This window comes from Somniosus microcephalus, chromosome 12 (genome assembly GCF_052327205.1).
Source record: "Somniosus microcephalus isolate GS21.2 chromosome 12, FLI_Smic_1.0, whole genome shotgun sequence".
NCBI classification, from domain to species: Eukaryota; Metazoa; Chordata; class Chondrichthyes; order Squaliformes; family Somniosidae; genus Somniosus; species Somniosus microcephalus.
The window spans coordinates 10,008,866-10,032,804 of record NC_140998.1 but is presented as its reverse complement, the minus strand read 5'-3'; the positions used below and the strand labels follow the sequence as shown (position 1 = coordinate 10,032,804).

General features: G+C 47.8%; 2 protein-coding genes across 5 annotated transcripts in view; one reads left to right on the top strand and one right to left on the bottom strand.

Moving 5' to 3' along the window:
- Window positions 1-23,939, bottom strand: part of brf1b (BRF1 general transcription factor IIIB subunit b) — a 465,668-nt gene that overhangs the window by 262,922 nt on the left and 178,807 nt on the right. Inside the window, exon 5 of the mRNA XM_086002586.1 lies at window positions 18,546-18,618. Coding sequence (XP_085858712.1) covers window positions 18,546-18,618 — 73 coding nt within the window. The remainder of the gene's footprint in view (window positions 1-18,545; window positions 18,619-23,939) is intronic.
- btbd6b (BTB (POZ) domain containing 6b) lies at window positions 3,176-7,313 on the top strand. Of its 4 annotated transcripts, none has more exons than XM_086002583.1 (5): window positions 3,176-3,280; window positions 4,636-4,948; window positions 5,043-5,133; window positions 5,450-5,568; window positions 5,859-7,313. In XM_086002583.1, the coding sequence occupies exons 2-5, from the start codon at window positions 4,734-4,736 to the stop codon at window positions 6,889-6,891; spliced, it is 1,458 nt and encodes a 485-aa protein (XP_085858709.1). In that variant the 5' UTR covers window positions 3,176-3,280; window positions 4,636-4,733; the 3' UTR covers window positions 6,892-7,313. The 4 variants fall into 4 exon arrangements, with proteins under 4 accessions (XP_085858709.1, XP_085858708.1, XP_085858710.1 ...); XM_086002582.1 differs by lacking the exon at window positions 3,176-3,280 and adding an exon at window positions 3,883-4,476; XM_086002584.1 differs by lacking the exon at window positions 3,176-3,280 and adding an exon at window positions 3,890-4,373.

Here is a 23,939-nt window from a genome sequence, read left to right as displayed (position 1 = left end):
AGTATAGGAATAGGGATACCTTACTACAGCTGTACAAGGTGCTGGTGAGACCGCATCTGGAGTATTGTGTACAGTTTTGGTCGCCCCATCTGCGGAAGGATGTTCTTGCCATGGAAAGAGTGCAGCGGCGATTCACCAGGCTCATACCTGGAATGGCGGGAATGACCTACGAGGAGAGATTGAATAGTTTGGGCTTGTACTCACTGGAGTTTAGAAGATTGAGAGGGGATCTCATCGAAACATATAAAATTATGGCAGGCCTGGACAGGCTGAATTCAGAGAGAATGTTTCCAATGGCAGGGGAGCACAGAACCAGGGGCCACAGTCTAAAAATAGCGGGCAAATCATTTAAAACAGAGATGAGGAAGAATTTCTTCACTCAAAGAGTGGTGAGCCTGTGGAATTCCCTGCCACAGAGGGCTGTGAAGGCTAATTCAATAAATATTTTCAAGAGAGAATTGGATATATTTCTGAAGGCTAAGGGGATTAAGGGTTACGGAGAAAAGGCGGGGACGGGGTACTGAACTGGTAAGATCAGCTAAGATCTCAGACGAAGATCAGCCATGATCTCATTGAATGGCGGAGCAGGCTCGAAGGGCCGAATGGCCTACTCCTGTTCCTATCTCTATGTTTCTATGTTTCTATGTAAACCTTCCTGCCTCTCTTTCCCCCTTTAAGACGTTCCTTAAAACCTACCTCTCTCTGCCCTAATATCTACTTATGTGACCTGGTGTCAAATTTTGTTTAATAACGCTCCTGTGAAGCGCCTTGGGACGTTTTACTACATTAAAGGCGCTGTTGTTTTTGTTGGCTGGGGTTTACACAAGAACAGCCATTTGAGTGAGGTACCAGTAGCAGTCTGTGTCCGTGATACTGCACCCCAAGAGACAGCACCTTGAGCGGAGGAAGGGGGAACATTGGAGGGAGGGAGGGAGGGAGAACTCATTACTAGGTATGGGTCATCCTGATGGAATTTACTTATGGAGCTTTCTGCCTGAACAATGTATTTTATAAAGTAGGTTAGTGCACTTGGTTCCATGCTGGGAGGCTGTGATCTGGTTTCCCTACCCCCAGTCCATCACCTGATCAAGATTAGCCAGTGATGGCTGAGGAGTTAACCACTGGGATTCAGTCAATTCCCCAAGTGCGCTGGTGTGAAAAGGGTTTTCTTTTGCTGAAAAGTGCTTCCTGATTTCACCCTTGAACAGCCTGGCTCTAATTTTAAAGAACATGCCCCTTGTTCTGGATTCCCCCACCAGAGGAAATAGTTTCTCTGTGTCTGCCCTATCAAAGCCCTCCGATACCTCACCCAAGTGGCTATTCTTTAAGTGAGCACCTAGACAATGCGTTGAAAGACTATTCAACTGTGGAAAGAAACAATTGGCAGCTGAACCAATCCTGTTCTAACTGTCTACAATGGGCCACATTAGTGAGCACCGTGGATGCTTGAGAGTGACTTATAAAGTTTAAATCAATGTCTCATTAACTTCAACTTTTCGTTACTAACCAATCTTGGATTTTGGATTTTTCCACCAATGAGGCCAGAAACAGCCCTTTACAAACCTCCATCCCACAAAATTGAAACAGCACAAATCAAAAGCTAAGTACAAATAGGACTGAGATGCCCAGGCTTCAAGGGCAGATTGCCAGGATTCAGGAACCCCAGGTGGCCCTTGGAACACAGGTGAGCTATCCCTGTAGTTGTAGTTGATGTCTCATCCTCTCTTATCCCATCAGTTTACAGCTTCCCTCAGGTCTGTGTCCACTCCCATTCTGCCCCTTCTTTGCATCAATGGCCAACTCTGCTCATCATCGAACTCTCCTTGCCTGATCATTCCATTCTATGTTCATGAACTTCTTCCAGATTACACATCCTCAGTCCTCTCAGTACAATGGCCAAATCACACTCTGACCACCTCCATACCCTTCAATTAAGCAATGAAAATCTGGTTTCTTTCAATTCTTCAGAGACAGTTCATTCAGTTGCTCACAAGAATGCTAAATAGCAACCGTTCCTAGCTTTGATGGATCCAACCCAAAATCTAGACGTGCTTTCTGTATCACACTCCTGGACAAGATGTAAAAAGAAAAGTTCAATCCAGAGACCCCCTCTAACTCATTCTTTCCCAGAGACTGAAGGCTGTGGAACTTATCGCCCTCAGTCTTGCTTTCCTCCTGTAATCTTCAAACTTGTAAAACCCAAAATTGGACCTCACCTAATCACTACTTATTTGTTTTTCCTTTTACATTTTAGTGATAACTCAACGATGTGTCTGAGATCAATAGCTAGGTTTTTTTTTAAAATTACCGGCAGGGCCACTGGATAATAATGAGTGATTTTTCTCCTCCTTAAATCCAGTGTTAATGAAGCTAAATGTAAGCAGTGTGGCTCAGTGGGTAGCACTCTTGCCTGAGTCAGAAGGTCGTGGGTTCAAGTCCCACTCCAGGGACTTGAGCACATAAAACTAGGCTGACACTCCAGTGCAGCACTGAGGGAGCGCCGCACTGTCGGAGGTGGCGTCTTTCGGATGAGACGTTAGGGCAGAGGGAGCCTCAGTTTAAGAGATCCCATGGCACTATTGCAAAGAAGAGCAGGGGAGTTAACCCCGGTGTCCTGGCCAATATTTATCCCTCAATCAACATCACTAAAAAACAGATTATCTGGGTAAATTGGCTGCCGCATTTCCCACATTACAACAGTGACTACACTTCAAAAAAGTACTTCATTGGCTGTAAAGCGCTTTGCGACGTCCTGAGGTCGTGAAGGGCGCTATAGAAATGCAAGTCTTTCTTTTTCTTAAGCTGGAGGGTTTTAATGTAGTCTTTTGCGACAAAGGGTTAAACAAGGGCCAGATCAGCTGCACGTCACCATCAACATTTTTTTTGTGTGTCTACCTATGATGTTTGAAGCAAACTCGTGTCATGCTGCCCAGTGTTTGATAAACAAAGCTTTGAGGCTTTCACAAGAACAGGTGCCCTTGAAATCCTACATCCTGCAAGGCACGGATCTGAGACTTAATTTTGCCATCCTTGTTTATTTGGGAGCTCGGAGTCCCTCTGCTGATGAAGGTCGGGATCGTTTGGAAAAGCAGATTGTTTCCCTTTAAGCCCAACCCCCACCGCCTGTCTCATTTCCAATTCCTGAATCGTTGGTTTGGAGAGTGGGGGAGGGAGGGAGGTGGGGAAAGGGCTTGATTATGGCTTCCTGCTGGGAGGATGGCGGAATCCAAACTTTAACCGGCTTTTCCCTCCTTACCGACCTCAGCTAAAGGCAGCCCAGGTACAGTCGCGGCCCCGGCACAACCTCTGCTGAGCAGATTTTACAAACAAATGGTGTTTGTTGCAATGATCCCGGGCGATACTGGCCTCTGAATGCGGCGGAGCGGATCCCGAGCTGTGTGTGTTGTGTTTTTGTGCGTGTCCCTTCCGGCCTTTGCAATTATTGATCTATTTAAATTATTATTTTCATCAAAGCGGTTTACAGACATCATTAACGTGGGGATGTGGAGGAGAGAGAAAGAGACCGATTTCTTAGGGTTTTTTTTGTTGCATTATTGCATGCGTTTTCAAAAACTGCCATTAATCGAATCGGGACTGAACTTCCTGGCTTCGATTTCCTAAAGTCAACTTTTTTCAATCGGTTTTAACCTGAACTAGTCGCTGCATTAACACAAGCGCCAGAATTAATATATATATAAATAAACAGACATTATTGATGTGTCGGCTAACTACATAATTGTGTGTGTGTCTCTCTCTCTCTGTGCTGTGGGTGGGTTGATTGGAGATTGACATGTAAATCTCTCCCTCCCCTTTTTTTTCCTGTATATTTTAATATTCCGATCAATCGCTGCTGAGCTGGCTTCGGCTTTCATTCCTCCCCCTCGTTTCTCTCTCCTGTTCCCCCCTCCCTTGTTATTGGAGCCTGGTGTTTGGGTTAGATTTGGCATCACGTGAACACCTGCTGTTAGTAAAAGGAGCCAGCACTAATCTGATAGTTTGTAGATTACAGGAAGGCTCCGAGTGAGGTGCACGGATCTATCTGATAGTTTGTAGATTACAGGAAGGCTCCGAATTAAATACTCGAGTGTTGTCGTTCGCTGCGAATTGGACTCGACTCACTAAAAAAGCCTGAAGTGCAGATGCAGCCGGGATCTTAACTTTTACTCCAGAAGGGACGAACATCTTGCAAAGAAAAAAAATATTTAAAAAAAAAACCCCAGAAACTGCATCACTTTCGCTAACATTTTTTTTTAGATCGCCCGGATATTTTACTGGACTATTTTGGGGGATTTAAATCGGAGGACGTGGAAGAGGAGAAAGGAGAAAATAAATCGCAATTTTACAGCTTAGATCTGGTCACTGATTTAAAAGGGGTAAAAAAAAAACTTTTAACTGCAAATCTGGCTCGCATCCACTGCTGGAAAATTAAACTAAAACAATCCAGGATCTTTATGTTGCTGGTGAAATATATCCAGGGTCAGTAAATAGGACAGAAAGTTGCTTTTCTGTTTATTTTTTTTTGGGGGGGGGGGGGAATGTTTTGTGAATTAAGTGACCTGCCGCCCACTTCCCGTGGACCGTCGGGTTTTGTTTTGCTCTCTCTCTGACTCTGTCTGTCTGTCTTCTGCTTTTCAGAAACCCTTAAAAAGTCCAAGAGCGTCAAGAGGGCGGCCAGCGACAGCAGCAAGCTCCCGGCTTGCTATGAGATCGTAACTCTCTCGCTCGGCAAGAAGATGGCTGCGGAGTTGTATCCCTCCAAACACAGCAACAGCCAGCAGACCAGCGACAGCAGCAGCAGTAACACCAGCGGCGGCGGTGGTAGCAGCAAGAACGCGCTCAGCAACTCCAAGCGGAGCCTCTTGGTGCGCCAGGGCCAGCAACAGAACCTCAACAACAACCACATCCACAACAGCAACTGGCAGTCCTTCTACCCCACTCTCCGGGAAAGGTAAGCACTTTACAACCTCCCCACCCCTCCCTCCACTAAACTTTTTGTTGTTGTTGTTGAAATGATGAATTGTTTTGTCCCTTCCCTGCCCCAGGAATGCTATGATGTACAATAACGAGCTGATGGCAGATGTACATTTCATCGTGGGGTCCCCGGGGTCATCACAGAGAGTTCCAGCTCATAAGGTGTGTGTGTGTAAACACGGGGGCTTTTCTCAATTAATTGATCAAAGATTTTTTTTGTAAACCGAATAAATTAAGAGGATTGAAGGAGGCGTGGGGAATTGAAATGTGTTTTTTTTTAAAAGAACTGTGTGATTGAAAAGTTGCGACTCCCTGCACTCAAACTCTTGGCAACTGTAATTATTGTTTTTTAAAAAAAAAAAGTTAAGCACATTATAAATTATAGACAAGGGATTTTTTTTTTAATGCATGGGGAGGCGTTGCTAATAGTCTGTGTAATCTTTTGTTTGTTTTTAACTTGTGTGTCGTTCCCTTCCAGTACATTTTGGCCGTCGGCAGTTCAGTTTTCTATGCCATGTTTTATGGCGAACTCGCCGAGGATAAATCCGACATTCATATTCCAGATGTGGAACCCGCAGCTTTCCTTATTCTGCTAAAGTAAGGGAGGATTGTGTGTGTGGCTTTGGGAGAGGGAAGGGTATAAATAACCATCTTAGGAGAGCGAGGAGAATCTTTTCTGTCATTTTATTAATCGTTAAAAAATACTAGTAGAATAATCTTTTAGATAAGGGCTGTGATTGATTGGGTTTTTTTTAAGGTGGATTTAATCGGTTTTGTGCAAGAGATTTTAAAGTGGATTTAATTGTTTTGTGCAGAAGATTTTAAAGTGGATTTAATTGTGTAGGTGGATGAGATTTTTAAAGAGTATTTCTTCTCCCTTTCTGCAGGTATTTGTATAGTGACGAGATTGATTTGGAAGCGGACACAGTGCTGGCTACTCTGTATGCTGCCAAGAAGTACATTGTCCCTTATCTGGCAAAGGCCTGCGTTAACTTCCTGGAGACCAGCCTGGAGGCGAAGAATGCCTGCGTCCTGTTGTCCCAGAGCAGGCTCTTTGAGGAGCCCGAGCTGACCCAGCGCTGCTGGGAAGTGATAGACGCCCAGGCCGAGCTGGCCCTCCGGTCGGAGGGCTTCTGCGAGATCGACCTGCAGACTTTGGAGATCATCCTGTCGCGGGAGACGCTCAACACCAAAGAGGTCGTGGTGTTCGAGGCCATCTTGAGCTGGGCCGAGGCGGAGTGCAAAAGGCAAGGGCTGCCACCCAGTGCACGGAACAAGAGGAGCGTGCTGGGCAAGGCCCTCTACATAGTGCGGGTTCCGACCATGACACTGGAGGAGTTTGCCAACGGGGCGGCGCAGTGCGACCTTTTGACCCTGGAGCAGACCCACGACATATTCCTGTGGTACACGGCCCTGAAGAAGCCCCAGCTGGAATTCCCCACCACCCAGCGGAAGGGCCTGGCGCCTCAGCGGTGCCACCGCTTCCAGTCCTCCGCCTACCGCAGCAACCAGTGGCGGTATCGGGGCCGGTGCGACAGCATCCAGTTTGCGGTGGACAAGCGCATCTTCATCGCCGGGCTCGGGCTGTACGGCTCGAGCTGCGGCAAGGCGGAGTACAGCGTCAAGATCGAACTGAAGCGGCAGGGGGTTATCCTGGCACAGAACTTTACCAAGTTCATCTCGGACGGCTCCAGCACCACGTTCTCGGTCTGGTTCGAGCACCCGGTGCAGGTGGAGCAGGACACCTTTTACACCGCCAGCGCCATCCTGGATGGCAACGAGCTCAGCTACTTCGGGCAAGAGGGGATGACGGAAGTGCAGTGCGGGAAAGTGACATTTCAGTTCCAGTGCTCGTCTGACAGCACCAACGGCACAGGGGTACAAGGGGGGCAGATCCCCGAACTCATTTTCTACGCATGAGTATAAAACACTTAAACCCGCCCCCCAACTAAAAAAAGACATTTTGCATTCAACTGCTGCTAACAGAAGGGAGCACAGCAAGGAATTCGACTTCTTGCTGCCTCAACTGATAATATATTAAACTACATACCGTGGTCCTATTACATCAACTGCAGAGTCAAACTATCTTAAAAAATTGAAGGAATGTTTGATTGTAAATTAATTTTATTTATTTATAATGGCTAGAGAGTATTGTTATTGACATACTGAAGCTGCAATGGGCAGTGTTCAGTAGTGCACTCCTTTTGTGCCGTATCTTTTTTGTACAGATGTGCGATCTGTTTAAAATGGCTTGAAGCTGACCGACGAATGACATGTTTCGACACCTCAGTGTACTTGCAACTGATGAACCTGTACAGTATAAAGATTTTTACATGATTATATTTTATCCTGACGTTGTCTTTATTGCTGTTTAGGAAGGTAGAGGACCAGCAAAGACTTACTGCAATCCAACTGACCGGGTTCCAAATGTGGTAAATCTATTAATTAGGTTAGGAGCTCCCAACTGTCCTGTCTCCCTCCCACATTGTGGGTGGCTATTTTTATATTTCCTTCCTTTCTTCCATCAAGTCTCCTGCACCAACCACCAATGTTCTGAATGCTCGGAGCGCAGCCAGCTCACCGGCTTTTAAATAGGACAAACCGCGCAAGGTGGTATTTTGAATGGACCGTGCACCCCAAAAAAAGGGAACATTGCCAACCACTATCCATAGCCAGGAGCCCTGCTCCCATAGACTCCTAGTCATCACTGCTGTGAAGTAACAAACCAGCAGACCATGAATGACTATGCCACATTGTGGAGAAGCAACTCGCCTCTACTTGTTGACATGCGTGTCTGTTTCAAGAAAAGGCAGGGCGGGAAAAGGTGGTGAAACAACCTCCCCAATTCAAATCCACTGTACCACTGGCCAATATTACTGCTGCACAAAGCCTTTCCCTCTCAGTACCCTGGCCTAAAGAATCGTCGCGGCGCACTTTTTGGGGTATTTGAGATAAAGCACCTAGAATAAGTCAGCTCTTGTGTAGAAACATAGAAGATAGGAGCGGGAGTAGGCCATTCGGCCTCCCGAGCCTGTTCCGCTATTCAATGAGATCATGGCTGATCATCCAAATTCAGTACCCGGTCCCTGCTTTCTCCCCAGCAGTAGGGCATTGCATGGAGGAGAACCTGAGTGAGCGTTAAAGCATATGTAGGTGTTAATCCAAAATGCAGGACTGGCCAAAGCCAATTAGTATTTTGGAATAATCCTTTAAAAGGCTGGCTCTCATTGGAACAGAATGATGTGGTTTAGACCATTGGCAACCTCACCCCACCCCACCCCACCTCCCACCCCACATCCCACATCCCCCCACCCCTGGGGCCCAGAGTTCAAATGCAGCCTAGATTGATGCAATGAAAATCCAAGATCCAAAGGAGTTGCATGTGAAGAGTGGCTGGTCTTTATCCTGGACCCTAACGGTGTGGCCCCAACAGCACAACACTCCCTAGATTCGAGCACTCGCGCAGAAAGCACAAAATGGCTAATGGGGGGGGGGAAATGGGAAAATGTCACACTGAGGGCTGCTGTTGTGAAGTTCGGGCTGAGCACTCTGTTGGTGAAGTGCAGAGGGAGCTTTACTCTGCATCAAATTGCCACACTTGATCTCGGGCAGTCACTGTTGACAGGAAGTGAATTAAATGGAATGTGTTCTACTCCCCACTACAGACATCCCACACCTTGATGAGTAAACATTTACACAGGAGATTTTTTTTCAAGCTGTGACAGACCAACTTCATCCCTCCAACTTGGAATTGGAATTAGGGGGAATGTTAAATACATACCTTGCTGGGTAGTTATCATTTGATGGAAGACTGGGGTTTAGGGCAATAGAGAAAGGGGTTTCTGCAAACTAGCAGTTCCTAAAAGGGCTAAAATGCAGTTTGGAATTCTCTTCTAGGCTGTTCATCAACCTCATTTTAGGGTAGAGAGGGGCCAGTATACGATAGACTGTGGCTGTGTGCTGCAATATACAAGCATATAGCCCAACAGTATGGGCCATGCAGGCAGCTCCTCACACGGTTGCAGAGGCCTGGCAGCAGGTAACCAAACTGCTTGGGTAGGGGAAAACAAACAGGAATCACAACTCTTAAAATACGCAGACAGAGATAAACCAGTCGGAGGGGGGGGAAACAAAGTTAAGTTAAATGAACAAAACCGATAAATCACATCTCCGTCGCATGTCATGAATACGAGGCCCAGATGTTCCTACCCTTTTACATTACAGATGTACAACCACTGGCAGATGTGTAGTCCTTCCACTATACACCATTTACATACCTGAAATTCTTTCAAGCAATATGCTCTATTTACACATCTAAAAGACATTGAGCGCAGTGCAACATTTACACACTTGAAAGGCACCGAGTACAGTGCAACATTTACACACTTGGAAGGCACCGAGTACAGTGCAACATTTACACACTTGGAAGGCACCGAGTACAGTGCAACATTTACACACTTGAAAGGCACCGAGTACAGTGCAACATTTACACACTTGAAAGGCACCGGAGTACAGTGCAACATTTACACACTTGGAAAGCAGAGAGTACAGTGCAACATTTACACACTTGGAAGGCATCGAGTACAGTGCAACATTTACACACTTGGAAGGCACCGAGTACAGTGCAACATTTACACACTTGGAAGGCACCGAGTACAGTGCAACATTTACACACTTGGAAGGCACCGAGTACAGTGCAACATTTACACACTTGGAAGGCACCGAGTACAGTGCAACATTTACACACTTGGAAAGCACCGAGTACAGTGCAACATTTACACACTTGGAAGGCACCGAGTACAGTGCAACATTTACACACTTGGAAGGCACCGAGTACAGTGCAACATTTACACACTTGGAAGGCACCGAGTACAGTGCAACATTTACACACTTGGAAAGCACCGAGTACAGTGCAACATTTACACACTTGGAAGGCACCGAGTACAGTGCAACATTTACACACTTGGAAGGCACCGAGTACAGTGCAACATTTGCAACATTTACACACTTGGAAGGCACCGAGTACAGTGCAACATTTACACACTTGGAAGGCACCGAGTACAGTGCAACATTTACACACTTGGAAGGCACCGAGTACAGTGCAACATTTACACACTTGGAAGGCACCGAGTACAGTGCAACATTTACACACTTGGAAGGCACCGAGTACAGTGCAACATTTACACACGAAAGGCTTTGTGCACAGTGCACCATTTACACACTTGAACAGCTTTTCAGTACAGTGCACTATTCACACAGTTCCTCCTAAAGAGCCCTGTAGCAGATCAACACTTGTACTGTTTAGCAGATATACAGTCTAACCAACATACACGTGCCTGCACACTTCAGTGAATTGGTGTCACATTCAGCAGACAAGCCAGAGAATGTACACAATATTCTACTCAATTTTCAATCTGTGCTGAGTTAGTTAACTTCAGCAGAGCAGCATTTGAGATACAATTGACCTCAGCACCCCCAGGCTGCGTTGGGAGAAGGGGGGGGGGGGGGGAAAAAGAGAAGGGAGCCAAACTTCAGAATCCTGATGAAGAAATGGGGTCTCCCAAAAAGTCAAGTGAGAACCAGATCAGGCTGCCAAAGAAAGGCCACTGGGTGAGATACTGGGAGGGAGGCCAAGTCAGTACCCCGGGAACTACCCACCAAGGAATCAGCAGCTTCAGGAGAAGGGAGGAACAAATTGAAGGGGAATAAAAGACATACATTTACAAGCCCCCAAAAATTACTCACTTTGCTGGATAGCAGCAATAGATCTGTTAATGCAGATGGCATACTTCTATAACACAGTTTGTCAAACACTAAGGAGCAGGAAAGAGAAACAAGTCTGTAAAATCCAGATTCCAGACCACCCCACCCCCCAGTTTACTAATTAAAAACTTAAAGGGAGTGACAGACACACAAAACTCCCAGGATCTATTCCTGGTAAGGGAGCTGCAGTGACAGTGGGAACATCGAGCAAGAGCGAGACCAATAGCTAGGGCCAGAGACAGAGAGAGAGAGAGAGAGAGGGAGAGTAACAGAAAGCAACAGCGAGGGAGATAGTGAAAGGGAGAGAGACATAGAGAGAGGCAGAGAGGAGGAGGAGAGAGAGAGGCAGAGAGGAGGAGGAGGAGAGAGAGAGGCAGAGAGGAGGAGAGAGAGGCAGAGGGGAGGAGGAGAGAGGCGCAGAGGGGAGGAGGAGAGAGAGGAGGAGGAGAGAGGGAGGAGGAGGAGAGAGGGAGGAGAGAGAGGGGGGAGGAGAGAGAGGGAGGAGAGAGAGGCAGAGAGGAGGAGGAGGAGAGAGAGGAGGAGAGAGGGGGGGAGGAGAGAGAGAGAGAGGCAGAGAGGAGGAGGAGAGGGAGGAGGAGAGAGAGGAGGAGGAGGAGGAGAGAGAGAGAGAGAGAGAGAGAGAGAGGAGGAGGAGAGAGAGAGAGAGGAGGAGGAGAGAGGAGGAGGAGAGAGGAGGGAGAGAGAGGAGGAGGAGAGAGAGGAGGAGGAGAGAGGGAGGAGGAGAGAGGGAGGAGGAGAGAGGGAGGAGGAGAGAGGGAGGAGGAGAGAGGGAGGAGGAGAGAGGGAGGAGGAGAGAGGGAGGAGGAGAGAGGGAGGAGGAGAGAGGGAGGAGGAGAGAGGGAGGAGGAGAGAGGGAGGAGGAGAGAGGGAGGAGGAGAGAGGGAGGAGGAGAGAGGGAGGAGGAGAGAGGGAGGAGGAGAGAGGGAGGAGGAGAGAGGGAGGAGGAGAGAGAGGGAGGAGGAGAGAGAGGGAGGAGGAGAGAGAGGGAGGAGGAGAGAGAGGGAGGAGGAGAGAGAGGGAGGAGGAGAGAGAGGGAGGAGGAGAGAGGGGGAGGAGGAGAGAGGGGGAGGAGGAGAGAGGGGGAGGAGGAGAGAGGGGGAGGAGGAGAGAGGGGGAGGAGGAGAGAGGGGGAGGAGGAGAGAGGGGGAGGAGGAGAGAGGGGGAGGAGGAGAGAGGGGGAGGAGGAGAGAGGGGGAGGAGGAGAGAGGGGGAGGAGGAGAGAGAGGAGGAGGAGAGAGAGGAGGAGGAGAGAGAGGAGGAGAGAGAGGAGGAGGAGAGAGAGGGAGGAGAGAGGGGGAGGAGGAGAGAGGAGGAGAGCGAGGAGGAGGAGGAGAGAGGAGGAGGAGAGAGAGGGAGGAGAGAGGGGGAGGAGGAGAGAGGAGGAGGAGGAGAGCGAGGAGGAGGAGAGAGAGGAGGAGGAGAGAGAGGAGGAGGAGAGAGAGGAGGAGGAGAGAGAGGAGGAGGAGGAGAGGAGGAGGAGGAGGAGAGAGAGGGAGGAGGAGAGAGAGGGAGGAGGAGAGAGAGGGAGGAGGAGAGAGAGGGAGGAGGAGAGAGGAGGAGGAGAGAGAGGGAGGAGGAGAGAGAGGGAGGAGAGAGAGGGAGGAGGAGAGAGGGGGAGGAGGAGAGAGGGGGAGGAGAGAGAGGGAGGAGGAGAGAGGGGGAGGAGGAGAGAGGGGGAGGAGGAGAGAGAGGGAGGAGGAGAGAGAGGGAGGAGGAGAGGGAGGAGGAGCGAGAAGGAGGAGGAGCGAGAGAGGGAGGAGGAGGAGAGAGAGGGAGGAGGAGAGAGAGGGAGGAGGAGAGAGAGGGGGGAGGAGAGAGAGGGGGGAGGAGAGAGAGGGGGGAGGAGAGAGAGGGGGGAGAGAGAGGGGGGAGGAGAGAGAGGGAGGAGGAGAGAGAGGGAGGAGGAGAGGGAGGAGGAGGAGGAGAGAGGAAGGAGAGGAGGAGGAGGAGAGGGGGAGGAGAGAGAGGGGGAGGAGAGAGAGGGGGAGGAGAGAGAGGGGGAGGAGAGAGAGGGGGAGGAGAGAGAGGGGGAGGAGAGAGAGGGGGAGGAGAGAGAGGGGGAGGAGAGAGAGGGGGAGGAGAGGGGGAGGAGAGAGAGGGGGAGGAGAGAGAGGGGGAGGAGAGAGAGGCAGAGAGGAGGGGAAGAGGTGTAGAGAAAGTCACAGGTTAACAAGGCCATAAAAAAAAGCAACCAAGCACTAGGGTTTATTTCTAGAGGGATTAAATTGAAAAGTAGGGAAGTTATGCTGAACTTGTATCGAACCTTGATTAGACCACACTCGGAGTACTGCGCACAGTTCTGGTCTCCATATTATAAAAAGGATGTAGAGGCACTGGAGAGGGTACAAAAAAGATTTACAAGGATGATACCAGAAATGCGAGGGTACATATTAGGAAAGGATGAACAGGCTTGGTCTCTTTTTCTCTTGAAAAGAAGGCTAAGGGGTGACCTAATAGACATAGAAACATAGAAGATAGGAGCAGGAGTAGGCCATTCGGCCCCTCGAGCCTGCTCCGCCATTTAATGAGATCATGGCTGATCATCCAAATTCAGTACCCTGTCCCTGCCTTCTCCCCATATCCCTTGATCCCTTTAGCCTTAAGAAATATATCCAACTCCTTCTTGAATATATTTAATGATTTGGCCTCAACTGCCTTCTGTGGTAGTGAATTCCACAGGTTCACCACTCTCTGGGTGAAGAAATTCCTCCTCATCTCTGTCCTAAATGGCTTACCCCTTATCCTTACGCTGTGACCCCTGGTTCTGGACTCCCCGACCATCGGGAACATTCTTCCTGCATCCAGTCTGTCTAGTCCTGTCAGAATTTTATAAGTTTCAATGAGATCCCCTCTCATTCTTCTAAACTCCAGTAAGTATAAGCCCAATCGACCCAATCTCTCCTCATACGTCATTCCTGCCATCCCAGGTATCAGCCTGGTGAATCTTCGCTGCACTCCTTCCATGGCAAGAACATCCTTCCTCAGATAAGGCGACCAAAACTGCACACAATACTCAAGGTGCGGTCTCACCAAGGCCCTGTACAACTGCAGCAAGACATCCTTGTTCCTGTACTCAAACCCTCTCGCTACGAAGGCCAACATACTATTTGCCTTCTTAACCGCCTGCTGCACCTGCATGCTTACCTTCAGCGACTGGTGCACAAGGACACCCAGGTCTCGTTGCACTTCCCCTTCTCCCAATCTATTGCCATTCAGATAATAATCTGCCTTCCTGTTTTTGCTACCAAAGTGGATAACCTCACATTTATCCACGTTATATTGCATCTGCCATGCTTCTGCCCAATCACCTAACCTGTCCAAATCATCCTGAAGTTTCTCAGCATCCTTCTCACAGCACACACGCCCACCCAGCTTTGTGTTGTCTGCAAATTTGGAGATATTACATCTAGTTCCCTTGTCTAGATCATTAATATATATTGTGAATAGCTGGGGTCCAAGGACCGATCCCTGCGGTACCCCACTAGTCACTGCCTGCCACTCGGAAAAAGACCCGTTTATTCCAACTCTTTGCTTTCTGTCTGCCAACCAGTTCTCTATCCAAGTCAGTACCTTGCCCCCAATCCCATGTGCCTTAACTTTACACGCTAATCTCTTATGCGGGACCTTATCGAAAGCCTTCTGAAAGTCCAAATACACCACATCCACTGGTTCTCCCTTATCTATTTTACCAGTTACATCCTCAAAAAATTCCAGTAGATTAGTCAAGCACGATTTACCCTTTGTAAATCCATGTTGACTTTGTCCGATCCTATCACTGTTTTCCAAGTGCTCTGCTATTACATCTTTTATGATGGACTCTAGCATTTTCCCCACTACCGATGTCAGGCTTACCGGTCTATAATTCCCCGTTTTCTCTCTACCACCTTTTTTGAATAGTGGGGTAACATTAGCTACCCTCCAATCCATGGGTACTGTTCCAGATTCCATCGAATGTTGGAAGATGATCAGCAATGCATCTACTATTTCTAGGGCCACTTCCTTAAGTACCCTAGGATGTAGATTATCAGGCCCTGGGGATTTATCGGCCTTCAATCCCATCAATTTCCTTAACACCATTTCCCTACAAATACTGATTTCTTTCAGTTCCTCCCTCTCATCAGACCCTATGTTCCCCGACATCTCTAGGAGTTTATTTGTGTCCTCCTTTGTGAAGACAGAACCAAAATATGTATTTAATTGGTCTGCCATTTCTTTGTTCCCCATTATAAATTCCCCTGATTCTGACTGCAAGGGACCTACGCTTGACTTCACCAATCTTTTTCTCTTCGCATATCTTTAAAAGCTTTTACAGTCAGTTTTTATGTTCCCTGCAAGCTTACTCTCATATTCTATTTTCCCCTTCTTAATTAATCCCTTTGTCCTCCTTTGCTGAATCCTAAACTGCTCCCAATCCTCAGGTTTAGAGGATTTAATAGAGGTCTTTAAAATTATGAAAGGTTTTGAGAGAGTGGATAGAGAGAGAATGTTTCCACTTGTGGGGAAGAGCATAACTAGAGGCCATCAATATAAGATAGTCATCAAGAAATCCAATAGGGAATTCAGAAGAAACTTCTTTACCCAGAGAGTGGTGAGAATGTGGAACTCGCTCCCACAGGGAGTGGTTGAGGTGAATAGTATAGATGCATTTAAGGGGAGGCTAGATAAGTATATGAGGGAGAAAGGAAGAGGGTTATACTGATAGAGTTAGATGAGGAAGGATGGGAAGAGGCTCGAGTGGAGCATAAACACCGGCATAGACTGGTTTGGGCCGAATGGCCTGTTTCTGTGCCGTATATCCTATGGAGAGAGACCCACAAAGAAAAGGCGGGGCACCGGGAGAAGAGACAGAGAGAAGACACACACAGGAGAGAGAGCGACAGAGACAGACAGACAAATCCAGAGAGAGGGACACACAGTAAGCAAGAGCGAGAGGTAGTGAGAGAGAACATGATAAGAGTGACCAAGAGAAAAAGAGCAAGACACACACACAAAACGAGGTATAGATGAGCGAGAGCATGTAAGATAAAGAGAGAGAGTGTGTGTGTGTGAGAGAGAGAGAGAGAGGAGAGAGAGAGAGAGAGAACGACAAGAGAGGCATTCTCTTTGATTACTATTCAGTGACTCCTACTGAACGTGCATGGGAGGACTGTGATACTCTCATGTTCAAATAGTAACACACTCACACCCACGCTCACTGATGAACAGCCATTGTATGGGGGTATGATGAACTGCGGTCAGGAGAAGATGGACCAGGCAAAACAACAGAGGCACAAGAATAGTAGTTACCAGAATTTCATTACTTTTTTTTAAAAAGCGATTGCACATCCATTTTCAGGAATCTGGGATTTCCATATACTGCAAGTCTTCTCTAGTGTTTGAAGATTTTAATATGCCCCATCATCACCTCACACCGCCAACACACACTCAACATTCCTTTATTTTCAAAACCAGTGTCAACATCACTTTGCGCTGACCTACCGGTAGCTGTCAGCTGATGAAAAAGTCTCCTTACAGGATCCAACTATTTATAAAATAGTCTCTGTGCCTCTCTCCGTCTCTGTCTCTCTCCTGGGTGTCTCACTCTGCCGTTCTCGGTATATTTCTCTCTCTCTGGCTCTGTGTCTAGCTCTCTCTTGATTTTGTATTTATAAAATAAGATGGTTTTCAATTGTGAAGGGCTTTGCAAAACGGTTTTACCCTGGAAAATGATCACTGGTACAAAGGCCCGAATACTGTGTCCACATAATACCCGACAGGACCACCACTGTTCATTCAAAGGCCCAAGGAAAACAGCAAATGTGATGCAACGGAATCGTTTTTTTGTTATTCGTTTATGGGATCTGGGCGTCGCTGGCAAGGCCAGCATTTATCGCCCGTCCCTAGTTACCCCGAGAAGATGGTGATGAGCCGCCTTCTTGAACCGCTGCAGTCCGTGTGGTGAAGGTGCTCCCACAGTGCTGTTAGGGAGGGAGTGCCAGGATTTTGACCCAGCGATGATGAAGGATCGGCGATATACTTCAATGTCAGGATGGTGTGTGACTTGGAGGGGAATTTGGAGGTGGTGGTGTTCCCATGCGCCTGCTGCCCTTGTCCTTCCAGGTGGAAGAGGTCATGGGTTTGGGAGGTGCTGCCGAAGAAGCCTTGGCGAGTTGCTGCAGTGCATCTTGTCGATGGTACACACTGCAGCCACGGTACGCCGGTGGTGGAGGGAGTGAATGTTTAAGGTGGTGGATTGGGTGTCAATCAAACGGGCTGCTTTGTCCTGGATGGTGTCGAGCTTCTTGTGTTGTTGGAGCTGCACTCATCCAGGCAAGTGGAGAGTATTCCATCACACTCCTGACTTCTGCCTTGTAGATGGTGGAAAGGCTTTGGGGAGTCAGGAGGTGAGACACTCGCCGCAGAATACCCAGCCTCTGACCTGCTCTTGTTGCCACAGTATTTATGTGGCTGGTCCAGTTAAGTTTCTTGTCAATGGTGACCCCCAGGATGGTGATAGTGGGGGATTCGGCGATGGTAATGCCATTGAATGTCAAGCGGCGGTGGTTAGACGCTCGCTTGTTGGAGATAGTCATCGCCTGGCACTTCTGTGGCGCAAATGTTACCTGCCACTTATCAGACCAAGCTGGAATGTCGTCCAGGTCTTGTTGCATGCGAGCATGGGCTGCTTCATTATCTGAGGAGTTGCGAATGGCGCTGAACACTGTGCAGTCATCAGCAAACATCCCCACTACTGACCTTATGATGGAGGGAAGGTCATTGATGAAGCAGTTGAAGATGGTTGGGCCTAGGACACTGCCCTGAGGAACTCCTGCAGCGATGTCCTGGGGCTGTGATGATTGACCTTCAACCACCACAACCATCTTCCTTTGTGCTAGGTACGACTCCAGCCAGTGGAGAGTTTTCCCCGATACCCAGTGACTTCAGTTTTACTAGGGCTCCTTGATGCCACACTCGGTCAAATGCTGCCTTGATGTCAAGGGCAGTCACTCTCACCTCACCTCTGGAATTCGGCTCTTTTGTCCATGTTTGGACCAGGGCTGTAATGAGGTCTGGAGCAGAGTGGTCCTGGCGGAACCCAAATTGGGAATCAGTGAGTTAACGACACCTTCCATCACTTTGCTGATGATTGCGTGTAGACTGATGGGGCTGTAACTGGCCGGATTGGATTTGTCCTGCTTTTTGTGGACAGGACATACCTGGGCAGTTTTTCACATTGTCGGATAGATGCCAGTGTTGTAGCTGTACTGGAGCAGCTTGACTAGAGGCGCGGCTAGTTCTGGAGCCCAAGTCTTCAGCACGACAGCCGGGATGTTGTCGGGGCCCACAGCCTTTGCTGTATCCAGTGCGCTCAGCCGTTTCCTGATATTACGTTTCCTTGACTGCAGGTTTAAGTCACATGAATAAAAGACTTGCTTATTCCACACTGTGATCAACAGTCGCGACCTTCTGTATCCTCATCAATTTCAAAATCAATTTTTTTTTGCAAAAATTGTTTCCACTAATCTTAACCCAAAATAAATTATTTGCTAATTATGGATTAATTCCAGGGTGAAACTTTGTTATTATCACATCAGACCCTTTCCTCAAGGTGCACACATCTTGACGGCTCTGCGTAAGACAGATCAGGCTTTCCAAATTAAAAGGAACATTGGTCTTTGCCTCAAAGCCACACAGGGTTTTATCTCCAATATGTGGTATACAGCAAAGGCAGGCTCTGCTCACTAGTGTAGACTAAAAACAGTGGTGCACTCATTAACTACAGTGTGTGAAAGGAAACATTGCTTACAGACCTATTGCTGGAGCATTTATACAGAGCTCTCTGGCCAGTAGAAGGAAAGTCTTTCCCAACACGTAGACATTGACCTGCAAGAAAGTTGAAGAACATTTAAACACCATACTTTTCAAAAATTGAATCTTTAAAATATATAGCCTCTACCTTCTTTTTAAGGATCCCCTCGACCGTATTTACCATTTGAATGCCTGCTGATGCCCTTCACTAATCTGCTGCTACAAAAGCTTAGCTCAGAGCCAAATTTTCACCTCTGCCCAGGAGATACCTGCTTCCCCCGCCTCGTGTGCTACTGCCCTGTAACAAAACATATAATTCACCCTCTTCCCCCCACCCCCGCCGCAGCACACTTCAACCCTGCTGTCCCACAAATACTGGCCTCCCTCCAGTACCTCAGTGAAATGATGACTACAAGAGTGAGCCTAGATTGCGAGTCAGTGGGGTATAAGAACACACGAACATAAGAATTATGAGCAGGAGCCTGCTCCACCATTCAATATGGCTGATCTTCAACCTCAACTCCACTTTCCCGCCCGATCCTCGTATCCCTCGATTCCCCTAGAGTCCAAACATCTATCGATCTCAGCCTTGTTCTGAGCATCCACAGCCCTCTGGGGTCGAGGATTCCAAAGATGCACAACCCTCTGAGTGAAGAAATTCCTCATCTCGGTCTTAAATGGCCGACCCCTTATCCTGAGACTATGCCCCCTAGTTCTAGGCTCTCCAGCCAGGGGGAAACAACCTCTCCACATCTACACGATCAATCCCCCCCAGAATCTTATATGTTTCAATGAGATGAAAACAAACAAATGGGGTGGGGTTGGGGGAGGGCATCAAAGCCTAGGCGGCCTTTGGGCGAGAACTGGATTAGGCTAATCTGTGATGACCTACATGGTAGAATAGCCTGTCGACACGCATTGTTTGGGCTCACACCTGAAGTGTAGCCACTTGGTCTAGTGGCCAAAGCATGGCCGATGGCTCCGAGACAGCACTCCAGGAGTAAATGCCTTCAGTAAAGGAAATACCCTAATCGTTGGGGAGGGAGTAGGAAATGCATGACTGAATCCAAACACACTTCTGGCGAAGTGAAGTCTAGAGGGAGTAGTTAATGCTGAAAGTGCTCCACCACGGTCAATGTGAAAAAGGATCACTAAGGCATCTGCCGGCCTTAAACTTCAAATTCACTGCCCTCACAGCGACGCATTATTTTCGACCTCCTTTCCAGAGACACCCCAATGATGTTACTCACGAGGAGGAATCATAGGAACATAGGAGCAGTCCATTTAGCCCCTCTAGCTTGTTCCGCCATTCACTGAGATCATGGCCGCTCTGTGACCTAACTCCATTTGCCCCATATCCCTTAATTCTCTGTTAACAAAAATCTATCAATCTCAGATTTAAAATGAACAATTAATCTAGCATCAATTGCCATTTGTGGAAGCGAGTTCCAAACTTTTACCACCCTTTGTGTGTAGCAGTGTTTCCTAACTTCACTCCTGAAAGGTCTGGCTCTAATGTTTAGACTATGTCCCCTAGTCCTAGACTCCCCAACCAGCGGAAATAGTTTCTCTATCCACCCTAACTGTTCCCCTTAATATCCTGAAAACTTCGATCAAGTCACCCCTTAACCTTCTAAATTCCAGGGAATACAACCCTAGTTTATGTAATCGCCCCTCGCAACTTATCTCTTGGAGTCCAGGGATCATTCTGGCCATTCGTCCCACAGTTGCTGCATTCATTGTAACGGAGGTCCCCCCCAAACGCCAGCCTGGGGGCTGAAGCGGAGCACCCACCCACCCCCCACCCCAAGAAGCCACACAAAACATTCTTTACCCTTGCAAGACTCTGGTTAGGTTCAGAAGTCTGTCACCTTAGAAACAACCAGGGTAGCCTTGGGGCCAAATGTAACACAATAAGGATGTAAAATGTAGCAGAAAATAAGAACACAACAATCTACGACAGCAGCATTTCGACACCATTCTGTGCCTGGAGTCATCATTTTAAGTGCACTGTGCACACTATCTGTAACAGTAGAGTCTTATCAAGCACAAGATGGGAAATTATATTTGTGAATACTTCAGTTGCCATAAGTGTTACATTAATATGTTGCATGAAGGTTCTGTGGGGCATGCAATAAAGAAACAAATAAGTGCTGTTGAATTTTTGACAAGAAATTGGTTGGAGTATTTGGTGCCGCTCTGACCACCCTATTACAGAAGGGATATTAAAACCAAGGAAAAGGGACTGTGAAGATTCACTACAATTATACCGGGAATGAGGGCTGCAATTTTGAAAGGCTTAGAAAAAAAAAACTGGGACTTTTTCCAACTGGAACAAAGACACTGAAAGAGGATCTAATAAGAGTTTTCAAAATTCTCACATTTTGAGAGGGTAAATGGTGAAAAATTGTTTCTATTGGTTGGTGAATCAGCAACAAATGTGGCACTGACTCAGGATCATTACTAAAGGAATTTAGAATCATGGAATAGTACAGCACAGGAGGTGGTCATTCGGCCCATCGAGTCTGCACCGGCTCTTTCGAAGAGCATGGGGAAATGTGGGGGAAGTTAGAAGAAATGTTTTCATACGGAAGGTTGTTAGAAGATTGAATGTTTTACAGAGACTAGAACATCACAAAGGAGAATTGGATATATCTTCAAAAACAACTTGTGTTTATCTAGCACCTGTTAAGTAGAAAAATGCCCCATGGTGCCTCAGAGAGGCATAATCAGACAAAAAACAAATAGGGGTGGTGACCTAAAGCTTGGTCAGAGGTGGGTTTTAAGGAGGGTCTTAAAAGAGAGACAGAGGTGTTTAGGGAGGGAATTCCAGAGTGTGGGGCTTAGATGACTGAAGACACGGTCGTCAATGGTAGGGTGAAGGGAGGGAGGAATGCACAGGATGCCAGAATCTGGGGAACGGAGAGCTCTGGGGGAAGGTTGTAGGGCTGGAGGAGGGATTTGAACACGAGGTTGAGAATTTTAAATTGGAGGTGTTGGGGTACCAGGAGCCAATGCAGGTCAGCGAGGACAGGAGTGATGGGTGAATGGGACTTGGTGCAGGATAAGATACGGACAGCAGAGTTTGGATAGACTGGTGTTTACAGAGCATGGCGGATGGGAGGCCAGTCTGCAGAGCATTGGAATAGTCGAGTCTGAAGGTGACAAAGGCATGGTGAGATTTTCGACTGCCGATGGACCGGAGCAGGGCAGATACAGGCGATGTTACGGAGGTGGAAGTAGGCAGACGGAGAGGATATGGGGCTGAAAGCTCAACTCGGGGTCGAATGGGACGCAGGGATTGCCAACGGTCTGGTTCATCCCGAGGCAGTGGTCAGGGAGCGGAACTAAATCAGTGGCTAGGGTACAGAGTTTGCGGTAGGGATGGAAGATAATGGCTTCAGTCTCCATTTAGCTAGAGGAAACGGAATCTCATCTAAGACTGGATAACAGTACAAAAACAAAGGATAAAGAAATGGGATTACAGTACATAGCTCATAGATACATAGATACATAGAAGATAGGAGCAGGAGTAGGCCATTCGGCCCTTCGTGCCTGCTCCGCCATTCGATGAGATCATGGCTGATCCTTTAATTCAGTATCCCGTCCCCGCCTTCTCTCCGTAACCCTTAACCCCTTTTGCCCGTAGAAATATATCTAATTCCCTCTTAAATATATTTAATGAGCTGGCGTACACTGCCCTCTGTGGCAATGAGTTCCACAGGTTCACCACTCTCTGAGTGAAGAAATTCCCCCTCATCTCTGTCCTAAATGGTTTAGCCCTTATCCTTAAATTATGTCCTCTAGTTCTGTTCTCACCCGCCAAGGGAAACATTCCTTCTGCATCCAGTCTGTCTAGACCTGTCAGAATTTTATACACTTCTATGAGGTCCCCTCTCAATCTTCTAAACTCCAGTGTGTACATCCCTAAACTACATAGTCTCTCCTCATAGGTCATTCCCGCCATTCCTGGTATCAGCCTGGTGAATCGCCGCTGCACCCCCTCCATGGCAAGAACATCCTTCCTCAGATGAGGCGACCAAAACTGTACACAGTACTCGAGGTGTGGTCTCACCAGTGCCCTGTACAGCTGCAGCAAGGTATCCCTGTTCCTGTATTCTAACCCTTTTGCTATGAAGGCCAGCATACCGTTTGCCTTCTTGACCGCCTGTTGCACCTGCATGCTCGCCTTCAGTGACTGGTGTACAAGAACACCCAGGTCTCTCTGTACTTCCCCCTCTCCCAATCTATTGCCATTTAAATAATAATTTGCCCTCCCGTTCCTGCACCCAAGGTGGATAACTTCGCACTTGTCCACATTATAGTGCATCTGCCATTTATCCGCCCAATCGCCCAGTCTGTCCAAATCGCTCTGGAGCTTCCTGGTCTCTTCCTCTGAGCCCACCCCCCCTCCTAGTTTAGTGTCGTCTGCAAATTTGGAAATGCTGCATCCGACTCCCTGATCCAGGTCATTAATGTAAATTGTGAACAGCTGGGGGCCCAGGACAGATCCCTGTGGTACCCCACTTGTTACTGCCTGCCATTCAGAAAATGAGCCGTTTATTCCAACTCTCTGTTTTCTATCTGACAGCCAGTTCCCTATCCATGCCAAAACTTTCCCCTTTATCCCTTTATCTCATGTTGAGAAGCTAGCACCAGAACAGGCGCAATGGGCCGAATGGCAATGGCAAAAACAGCAATGAGATCATGATCAGATGATGTTTTTTTATTGGTGTTGGTTGAGGGATAAATATTGGCCAAGACACCAGGGAGAAGTCTTCTTTGAAATAGTGCCATGGGATCTTTTACGTCCACCTGAGAGGGTGTCGCATCCGAAAGAAGGTACCTCCAACAGTGCAGCACTCCCTCAGTGCAGCACTGCAGTGTCAGCCTGGATTATGGGCTCCCGTGAAACCGTACCCCAGCAAGAGTGAGCACCTTCAGAGAAGAGGTTTCCGATAGACCGCAGGGTGTACCTGGGATCTTTTCTGACACGGTACACACTGAAAAACAGCATCCTTTTTCTGATCCAATATTGAGCAGTTGCCAAACAGAAAGCACAAAAAGGGAAAAACCATCTCGCTGATATGGGGAGAGCAAGCGAGCCGCACACTCAGAGAGAGCAGCTGGAAAGACAAAAATAGACCAAGCACCAGCTGCATTTGGGCAGAATTCACCAACGCCGCTTGGCCAGGTTAAAATGCAAACAAATGGCAATCTAATTTAGTCCTCGACAGCTGTTACTGCGGCAAAGCAATCAGCAAAAAAATGTAACTTAAAGGGGTTCTCAAGGGTAAATCCTCACACCGGATGATGAGTCAGGTGCCAGCAAGCCCATCCTTAAACATTCACTCCCTCCACCACCGGCGTACCGTGGCTGCAGTGTGTACCATCTA

Excerpts from the sequence above, each read along its gene's own strand:
- btbd6b (XM_086002582.1), top strand. The coding sequence starts at position 4,452 with ATGTTGCTGGTGAAATATATCCAGG. Across the intron at positions 5,134-5,449 it reads AGAGAGTTCCAGCTCATAAG|TACATTTTGGCCGTCGGCAG; the intron begins GTGTGTGTGTGT and ends GTTCCCTTCCAG. Across the intron at positions 5,569-5,858 it reads GCTTTCCTTATTCTGCTAAA|GTATTTGTATAGTGACGAGA; the intron begins GTAAGGGAGGAT and ends CCCTTTCTGCAG.